The sequence below is a fragment of the Beta vulgaris genome, chromosome 8 (genome assembly GCF_026745355.1).
Source record: "Beta vulgaris subsp. vulgaris cultivar EL10 chromosome 8, EL10.2, whole genome shotgun sequence".
Taxonomy (NCBI): Eukaryota; Viridiplantae; Streptophyta; class Magnoliopsida; order Caryophyllales; family Amaranthaceae; genus Beta; species Beta vulgaris.
In genome coordinates, this window is record NC_079209.1 from 29,651,850 (window position 1) to 29,662,340 (window position 10,491).

Below are 10,491 nucleotides of genomic sequence, written 5' to 3' on the forward strand. Positions count from 1 at the left end.
ATAAACTATCAAGGCATATGAAATAAGCAACAAATTTGGTGCTTTCTAACAAATATAAGTAATGAAAAATACAAAATAAAAATTGAAATTTATAACTGGAGAACATAATGAATACAAAACGAAAAATCATATAATGCAAATAACAAAAAAATGTGATGGATAGTCAAAAGTTGCTTTTAATAAAAGGACTATTCACACCATAAAAGTGTAAATAGAATTATGAGGCAAAAGAAAATAAAAAGTGCTATAAGATTACTCTTGAGCAAAGGGAGTATTAAAAATTAATTTACATTAATTTTCAACGTAACATCCAATGATACAAGACTATTGTAACACACAATCCATACGGAGTTGAGTCTATCGTCACCAATGCGCATCCAGGGCCAACAACTATCCACATTAACCAATATAAGTTTTTACGACAAATTTTGTCTTCACTCATACACACTTGGAAGTCACCCATCCTTAAACTACTCCTAACCAAATACACTTAATTTTAATATAAGTTGGTAAATGAACTCCTTAAAACAAAAATGTATCTTATTGAAATAAATAGCCTCTTAAATTGGTCTAAAGCAATCATGTGGAGTAGCAATCACCAATGCAAACGTTTTTAAACGAGTGAAAAAGTTAGTTGTTGCAATAGCCGATAGGAGAGGAACGAAGAATTCCTGTCGTCCATTTCTTTTCTGTCGTCTCTTTTAGGCAAACTGGCAAACCTGTGGCTTTAACCTAGGGTTTCACAATTCAAATTATCCCCACCTCCCTGCCATTACTTCTTCACACCGACCCACGACCACGACACCAGCGTAGACGCAGCCGCAGTCCCGCACTCCCATAGCGGTACATCCGGCAGCCCCCTCCCTCTACTCTACTTACTACTAGATTACAACTCCTGAAGAGTGTGGTAATTTTTTTGTTTCTATTTTCCAATTTATCTAGCAATGCTGTACTATTAATTACAAGTTGAATTATTGGAATGTTTGGATGAATTGACATTATTGAATTGCCATGAGATTAATTGGGTGAATTTGCTTATTGAAATTTAATCTGGATTTTGGAGTAATGGTTATTCAAGTTTAATTTAATTATTCATCGTCGTGTGTAATTTTCTAATTGCTACATAATAATGATTCCCGAGAAAAGTTGTTTAATTTTTGTGAACAAAGAAAAGTTTGGAACATTTTTTGGAGTAAATTCAAGTAAATTTGTGAAGGATGAAAAGTATGAAAACTCGTAGAATGATTTTTTAGCTTTCTTTTTCTTGTAATTTAAGAAGCTATTGCTGTAGTTATCGGTTGTGATTCCAAACTTGAATTGATGTATTTTATTTTTAGTCAATATAATCTGGTCCTCATTTCTGTTTGAAGTTTCTTTGATTCCGAACCCATCGTGGGTGGAATCCTGGATCCGCCACTCACGGACAGAAACGAGGTGGTGAAAGTTCTTCGGGGAGCTCTCTGTTACTCCCTGAATTTGAAGTTCCATCTCCAAAATGAAGCTGTCTGCTCTTTGTTCTTCTTCAACAGCTAAACCCACCTCACTTTTTCACCTTCTTACCTTTAAAGTCAACCACTTCAGCCTGCAAATCCCAACTAGAAGCACTGCAAATTCACCTCGTCATTCAGTTTCCATTCAATGTGCTGTTCGCTTTCGACCTTGCATTGATATACACAAGGTTTGTCTCCTTTCTTCCCTTTCCTTTGTTTAACTTTTCTTAATAAATGTCAAGATAGTTGATTTTGTTGGTAAAAGTTTGGCGGGTCTTGATGAATATTTTGGAATGGATGGTGGAATTGTTAGTATGAGTTTATTATATGCACCGTGTCCTTGGTCTTTCTTTCTATATTGCTCCTTTCTTTGAATTTGATATTGATGGTGAAAATGTTGATGTTTTAGAGTATAATCATGGTGAGTTTGATGAATTTTGATAGGGTAAAGTGAAGCAAATTGTTGGGTCAACCCTATCGGATTTGAAAGGAGGATCATCATTAGCTCTTATTACCAATTTTGAGTCTGATAAGCCATCAGCTGAATATGCCGCAATGTACAAAGAGGACGGGCTTTTGGGTGGTCATGTTATCATGCTCGGTGGTGACCCTTTGAGCCGAGCTGCTGCTATTGATGCCCTACATGCTTTTCCTGGTGGGTTTTAGAGAGCTTGTTGGCATGTTCTTGGTTTTGATGGAGATGATTTAACCTGGTATCTTGAGTTTGTTACAATGGGATGATCAGAAAAAGGAAAATTAACTGGCTAATTACATTGGTAGTGCCTTGTAGGGTCTTTTTTTTGTAAGTTAGACATGGAAAATAGAGAAATCAGATATTAATGTGGGACAAAGTTATTGCTGTTCATGTTGACAATATTTTTGAGCTTAAGACTTGACAGAATCACGGAAGTATTGGAGGAGCTGTTAGCCTGTTATTGATGTGAATGACAACATTAAAATTCATTCAAAATTAGAACATATTCAATTAAATGTATGGATATAAAAGAAAAGAAGAGAAACAAAAAGATCACTTAAGTTTTGCTTACTATTACTTATTTCCATTAGAGTTGCATTTTGGATAAAGGATCCTTAAGACCTTAACGTGCAATTTCGAAATTGTACACTGCATTTTGCTGCAGCAAATTATGCTATACGAAGATTCTAAAGGAGAAAGTTGTTGTTTGCATACCAATGTGATTTCTTGGCTATGTTGTTCTCTCTAATGGATATGTTATAGTACTATTAATGTTGTTTCATCTGCTGAACTTACTACTAGAATGGTAACCTCTAGGTGGCCTGCAGGTTGGAGGTGGGATAAAATCCGATAATGCGCTAAGTTACATTGAGGAGGGAGCCAGCCATGTCATTGTAACATCAGTAAGTATTTTAGTTTGACGTAAACTTTATGCCCCTTTTGTTCATATGCATATGTTTTGGCTTGAAAGAGTTGGTGCCAATGGCGGGGTGGAGATGGGAAAAAAAACTAGAAAGGTGTAGTATGGAGCTGCCTAGTATTTGAGGCTGATAAGAATTGAATGACAGAAATGATCTGTTTACTCACTCTCTGGCAGCTATTGCTTTAGCATGGTTGTTATTGTAATTTTATACTTCCTCAAAAGTTGTGTTCGAGGGATAAGTGGCTATATGTAAACCTGATGCCAAAAATTGCCAATAATTTATTCTAGATTGACTTAGAAAATGAGTGGGGACACAAATATGTGCCTGCTTTACCACATGCTAAGAAAACTGTAATAAGTTTTACAAGAGATTAATCCTAGAGGGAGAGATGAGCACTGCTTTCAAGTTTCACTGCAAGCTTGTATGTGGAGCTTTCTGATGCTTTTGACTGTGTTCTTTTTGTGCATTCTACTACAAGGCAAAAGGACCATAATTTCAGGACAAAGTTCAGTTTAGCCATTCATTTGTCAACTGTCTGTTTTTTTCTTATGAATCGGAGCAAAATTTAAATACGTTATGGCTTGTGCCACCGTCTTGGCCATTACCGATAGCTACAAAAGACAAAAAGAAGTGCATTACTTCTTTCACTGATGATTGCTCAGATCATCTCATAAAATTGACTATCTGCTCTATTAAAATTTGTAGGTTGTATTACTAACTTCTCTTGCAGACATAATGACCAAGGAAAAACTAGGTGACCTTAGTTCTTAAATGCCTAGTGTGCTGTTTTTTCTTCTCATATTGTTATTGTTTCTCTAGAGTGTTCCTTTAAAACCATTTTATGTATGCTAACTTAATCTTACACATGATTCTAGTATGTGTTCAACAATGGGCAGATGGACCTCGATAGGCTTAAGGATCTTGTCCATGGTGTTGGGAAACAGAGGCTTGTGTTAGATTTGAGCTGCAGAAAGAAGGTACATTTTTTTGTTAGTTCCTCTCTTCTTTATCTTTTTGGATCGAAAAAAGAAAAGGAAAAATATGTGTTGCCAAGAAAACAGGTACTGTTACAATATCTAATTTCAATGTACACTGCCTAGAAAAAAAAGGAGTTTTCAGCGCACTTCTTTGCCCTCTCCTATTGCTGGTGCTATGTCATGATTTTGTCAATCCTGATAGCCCTTCAGCTGCATCTGTGGCTGACAGCAGCAGCATAACTTGGACCCTTGAAATGACTTTGAAGTTCTTAGTGAATAGTGATGCCATATCTTAGACGACTGAAGGTAAATTATTAGGTATGGTGGTCTGGTTCCTGTTAAAAGAAATAGCAAAAAACCCCATCAGATAACCGACTGCCAATATTCACTAAATTTTGGTATAATGCAGAATAAGAATATCTGAAGAACTTCAAGATATACTTGACATTGCAAACAAACAATGAAATGAGCAATATCACTTGAAATGTCCTCGCCCTCTGCCTTCTCCTTCCTTTTCTGTTTAAGCTTTTCCTTCAATTGTTACAACCTGATGCACCTGATAATTTTCAGATACTGAATTCGCAAGATCAGTTGTTGAATATACAATCAGAGACCAAGTGCTTGAAACCGTGGGTAGTTTCATAATATGTTGAGGAAACACAAAAGGTTTTAGAAATTTAGCTGCTCTAGTTGCCTATTTAAATCAAAATTTGACAAACAAACAAGTTTCGACTAGACAAACTATTAATAGCAAAACTAAAACCGTGCTATTATGAAAAGCAATAAAATGTTTCTCTCTACAGTTTCCTTCACATAGTTTTTAGTTTTGACATGAACTTGCTCAGAAAAATAGGAAACCAAAAAGCATAAAGTCAAGAGCATATACCAATCAGTGGCGGATCCGGGGGTTTACCCGGGCCTTGGCCCTCCCCATCATCTGTAAAACTCTTAATAGTTAAATGTTTACTAACAACACATAAGTTACTCAGTAGCTTAGTTGGTTTTGTTTCTTGTTGCAAACTCAAGCCGATGATTGTTCAAATCCCGTGCAAAGCATATTTTTGCAACTCTAGTGCTCCATTCTCGTTCCAAGTTATTACGTTTTCTTGGTTTCCTTTTATCTTTTGTGTCGTGGCATTTTTGTGATTTTTTTCCCTTTGTTTTTGGCTTCTATCATTCTTGTAAAATTATTTTATTTTGGGGATTAACTAGTTTTAGAAACTCAGACACTCTTCAATTTATCCAACTTCTGATTAGGTGTAAGCCCTCTATATTAATTGTATCTATTGTTTTAAGTAGTACCAATCTTATCATACACCTAAGTATGAGACATAAATTTTAATACAATTATTATAATATCATTATTGCAATTCCATTGATCTTTTGAAAACATATGTATAAGATCGTAACTTGTACTTTCTTCCTTATTACTAGTTGCAACTTAACTCATTAATGTCTTTATTGTCTTCGAGTAAAACTTATACATTGAGATTAATCCAAAAATTAATTTCTAGAACCTGTTTTACATTTTTGTCATTTTTTTTTTCAATATTAATGAACGAATAGTGCAAAATTCAAAGCAATGCAACTAATAAAAGAACGAAGGTAATAATGTACGATAAGATTTTATATTAACAAATTTGATTTGGCCAGCCCAATATTCATTTTCCAGGATCGGCCACTGGTACCAATCATCTTCTAATAAACTATATGATAAAAATACTATATAATTTGTTAATAGTGTATAACTGTAAAAGCCCTAGAAATTACAAAATGTATAAGATATATGTTACCTTTTCAATCTTATTCCCCTTAAATTGCTCACTTACATGAGATGAATTTTTGTTTTACCCAATCGTCTTCTTGATTTTCATTTTAAGGACCTGGGACATACGCTGGGGCATGTTCACTATACATAGGTAAAATCCTTTCTGGAAGTCAAATGATTGTAGAATTGTATGCTTATCATCGGTGATAAAATGGGGTAAAATACAATGTGATGGGAGAGAAATCAGGTATTGTTGCTGAAATTTCTTTGGAGTAGAGATTGTTGCGCAATCTAACATTAAAACATTTATTATTTTACTGTAGAACATTACTCATTTCCTTAGTGACAAAGTTGTTTTGACTGGCAGTTCCATCTGAAGTTTCCATCTTCAGGCATCTACTAATTCGTTGGGAGAACTATAGTTCAGCTCAGTACAGCGCTGATGATGATTGAAACTAAGAGTTGAGAAAAATTTACCGACATAGATCAACTTTATTTCACCGTATTTCCTTGATAGAAAAGAATTTAATATTTTCATTTCGCCCAAAAAGAAAAGCATAACAGAAAGCAGAAATAGACTCTCTTCACGGGACTGAGGTGCTGCAATAGTTGATATGTCCCGTAGGTCCTGGTTTAGACAGTTGGTCCCTTCCTTGGAAAGTTGGCCATTGTACATGGTCATATCTATATTGAAACGATCAATGTTCAATCAAAGTCATTCAGAATTAAGTTGATAATAACCTGCTAAGGGCTCATTGTTGAAGTGACTTCTAGGCAGGTTTAGGTTCAACAGCCCTTTCTTTCTCTCTCTTTTTTTTCTCTTTTTTGAATCTATTAGGTGGCCTCAGCTCAGTCTCATATGAAGTTAAAAGACTGCATTTGACTGGTCCTCAAATTGGTAGGTTGTCCTCTCTATACTAACAAAGAAATGCTGTGCTGGTTTGTTTGTAGGGAGGTAGATATGCCATCGTAACTGACAGATGGCAGAAGTTTAGTGATGTGTTTGTTGATGAGCAGACTCTGGAATTTCTTTCCAAGTATGCTGACGAGTTTTTGGTACATGGTGTGGATGTTGAAGGCAAAAAGTGAGTGGGCTCACTGTTTCTTCTTTGCTCTAGTGTTAACTGTCATGTTGATATTTTCAGAAGATTTGCCAGGAGTTACTCTACCGTTTGACTGAGGCAACTTTGCTAAAGAATGATTCTTTATTCTTTTCACACTATTTTGCGGATGATATGTTCCGAATGCTTACTGCAGGTTGGGGATCGACGAAGAGCTTGTTTCTTTGCTGGGCAAATACTCACCAGTGAGTAAATAGTTTGGTTATTTATGTTTTCTACTTCCAAAATCTGAACGTGTCATTTGCTTAACGCTTTGCTGAAGTATCTGCAATACATAGTACTGGTAGGGCCTGAAAGTATGCCAAAGGCAAAAGCTCCATGTAGAATTTTAGAGCGCAAATTTGTGCTCTATGACCTGGTGTCCTTTAAGTACACTGCAAATTATATCATGATCCCATGACCATGATGAGCATCATGGTTCAGGAGCACAAATTTTGAACATGCACCAATAACATATATACACTTTTGAACACATAAAAGTTTACTCTCTATGCTCAAAACTTTTCCGTGCATTAAATTCATTTACTATGCTTAAAAAACACTTTTACTATGTTTAAGGAATTTACCTGCATGTTCTAAATACTTGACTTGGATGCTCTAAGTATTTTACATGCATGTTCTATATAATTGACTTGGATGCTCTAATTAATTTACATGCATGTTCTAAATTATTTAGCTCAATGTTTAGAAGAACACGTCGATGTGAAAAAAAAGATCTCAATGCTCTAAATTGATTTGTATGTTCTGAATGATTTACCTGTATGTTCAAAAGAACATGAAGATATTAGAAAAAGAACATGCTAATGTTTATAAAAAACAAAAAAAAACCTAAAAGTTTAGGCTATATGTTCATTTGGGACCATGATGCTCATCATGGTTCCAATTGCATGATGTAATGATTGAGACTGCACTTGTGTCTAGCTGTAGATTAGTTATCTGTTCTTAATAGTAAAACAATGCCCACTAAGCTTGCTCATTTTTAATGGAAAGGTAATAGAAAGTTTAAGGAAAACCTCAGTCTAGATATAATCCACTTCCTCCATATCAAATAAGTACACCTTTTGAATTACGGACTTCGAGACAATATTTCTTAGTGTATAATTACATAGGGAGGGGTATGTGATTAAATTCATTAATAATACAACTAATCCATTCCAGCAACACCACCCCGCAGCCACCAGGCAGCAGCCACTACCCTACCACCACAAGCACCACCCTGCCACTCCCTGAACAAAACACAAGACCACCAGCACCACCATTCGAATCCCACAGCCAAACCCCACCTCATTTCGGATCCCACCATTCAAAACCCAAAACCCACCACCAAACCGTACCACCATCCGGACTCCAAACCCTGCCACCAGCCAAACCGTACTACCATTTGAACCCCAAACAGTACTACCATCACAGCCAAACGGTACCACCATTTGAACCACAGCCAAATGTTACCACCATTCCAACCCCAAACTGTACCACCATTCGAACTATTTCGAACCACATCCAAACCATACCACCATTCAAACCCCAATTCCCACCACTAGTAGAACCCAGATCCAAGGATTTCGTCGCCAGAAGAGATGGGGCGGTTCATCTCGGAGAAAGTAGAGGAAAAGCCAAGCAAGAAGATGAGAGAGATAGGGTGCCAGAGGAGAGAGAGAAAGAGGATTAAAAGGATGAACATGTCGAAGTTCATGCGGAAGTAAGAGAGGTTGGTTTTGAGACGGGAGATGGTGTCGGAGAGGTTGTGAGGGAAGGAGAGAGAGTGGTGGTTGAAGATTTGACGCCATGGCCGCCGTGTTGAGAGGCTGTTGTAGAGGTTGTGTTTGGCACGCAAGATAAAGTCCAAGTTGTGGTGGTGGGGAGAGAGGGCGTGAGGGAGGAGAGAGAGTGGAAGTGGTGGGGAATGGGTTAGGTTTTTGTGGTGGTGTGGGAGTGGGGGTGGTGGGCTGAAGGCATGGTTGTGGGCTTTGGATTGTGGGAGAAGATTAATTGTTTAATTGTTTAATTGTTTTAGATTAGAGTATGTAATTAAAACTAGTTTTATAAAGTAAGGGCATTCAAGTAATTTTACAACCCAAAACTTACTAAATAAGCAAAGAAAAAAAAGTGTAGCATCCGTTTACGAAAGTGTAGCATCTTATTTGATACGGAGGAAGTATATCCTTGCTTTACTTAATCTGTCTCTGGGAAGAAGTCTAGTACTAATACCATGAAAGAGAAATCACAAAGGACTTCTCAGGTTTTGACATCTTTCAGCTTATTTTACTATATTTACTTTGGTAGCTATCATATTGTTTACACTTCAGCAGTTAGCGCTAAAAACCGAGAACTGTGGATGTCCATTTTAATGAGGATCCATTTCCGGTTTCTATTTAGCTGGGTCACTGTCATGAGCAATCTTTATTCGTTTCTGTTGTAAAATGGGTAACTATCAGGAAGTTAAGATACAGGCAGCCTTCGGTTAACCAATCAATTTTTCTTGGAACAAGGAGTCAGACTTTTCTCATAGATGCTTTTATTAACGGACTGCAGCATGGTACCCTAAAGTGCTGATTATTTCTTCTTTGATCAATATTTGGTCGTCTTTACTTGTTGAACTAGATAAGCTTGCCACCAGTAATACAAGTTAATGCTGACTTATGATTTCGTTCTTAGATACCGGTGACCTACGCTGGTGGTGTGACAGTAATGGAAGATCTAGAAAGGATAAAGGTGGCAGGAAATGAGCAAGTTGATGTAACTGTTGGGAGTGCTTTGGATATATTTGGTGGTAGTTTACCCTACAAGGATGTCGTTACATGGCACCTTAAGCAGGATTCTGCGATGACAAGCTCTTCTTTATGATCCTATTTGTTGCAGGCCATTTTCATACTGGTCCAGATGTCTTTGAGCTCCATTTTAAATGAACACTTTTGCTTCACCTTCTCATCAATTTCACTTTCCACCTAAGTCTTGGGTGGCTTAACTATGTCTGTCACTATTATGTTGTACTATTGTCCCTCGAGTACAATTGGCCTTGCCATTCTTTTTGTTTAGTCATTCGTGGGTGTGGCTAACTTCCTGTAAGGTAACTGTATGATTTTCCAAGGTGAAAGCGTCCCTGAGGTCTCGGTCACGTTTGTTTATTGTGTTACAACAGTTTGGCAAAAGATTAGCTAAATCAATGCATTTAAGTGTGACTCTAACATTATATCGACGTGGAGATGTTCAACGTAATGCTTGAAAATATGCTTTGATAATTGTATATATTGCTGCAGCCTGCAGATAGATAATAATTGCATTTGGATGTGCGTGTAATCTTTCAGCAATCTTTAATTGTGAAGTCGACAGTTGCATTTTCTTGTTCACTATATGGTATATTGAATATGGCAGGATTTGGTACGATGACGAGTGCTCTTCCAAAGTTAAAACATGGCAAGATTTACTCATGCGATTATCCAAATCAAGTTACTGGATTGAAATATGCAATGCTAAATCAACTTGAACCAAACTTGAATTTAATCAAAATCTTCGAGCTCAAGCCTAATTTATCCAGTTTTTGTCTATGGATTGATTAGGTGGTTGGGTGAGCGAGGATCCGAATGATTGCATTGTCATTGATCCTTTCTTATTAACGTGTATCACACTAAAGAACTAGTGTGACATCTCAATAATTATCTCTTTCAAAAATCTTTCTCAATGATTAAAGGAAATTATCAACGCATTACCATCGTGTGTGACGTTTCGACTTATTCAGA

The 10,491-nt window shown here is 36.6% G+C and overlaps 1 protein-coding gene across 3 annotated transcripts; it reads left to right on the top strand.

The window, feature by feature from the left end:
* Positions 1-622: 622 nt before the first annotated feature.
* On the top strand, positions 623-10,101 carry LOC104901180 (1-(5-phosphoribosyl)-5-[(5-phosphoribosylamino)methylideneamino] imidazole-4-carboxamide isomerase, chloroplastic). Of its 3 annotated transcripts, none has more exons than XM_019251189.3 (8): positions 623-907; positions 1,371-1,678; positions 1,935-2,145; positions 2,782-2,867; positions 3,785-3,865; positions 6,585-6,718; positions 6,891-6,939; positions 9,410-10,101. In XM_019251189.3, the coding sequence occupies exons 2-8, from the start codon at positions 1,496-1,498 to the stop codon at positions 9,596-9,598; spliced, it is 933 nt and encodes a 310-aa protein (XP_019106734.1). In that variant the 5' UTR covers positions 623-907; positions 1,371-1,495; the 3' UTR covers positions 9,599-10,101. The 3 variants fall into 3 exon arrangements, with proteins under 3 accessions (XP_019106734.1, XP_010687032.1, XP_019106733.1); XM_010688730.4 differs by having other exon boundaries at positions 627-907; positions 3,764-3,865; XM_019251188.3 differs by having other exon boundaries at positions 627-843; positions 3,764-3,865.
* The last annotated feature ends 390 nt before the right edge of the window (positions 10,102-10,491 follow it).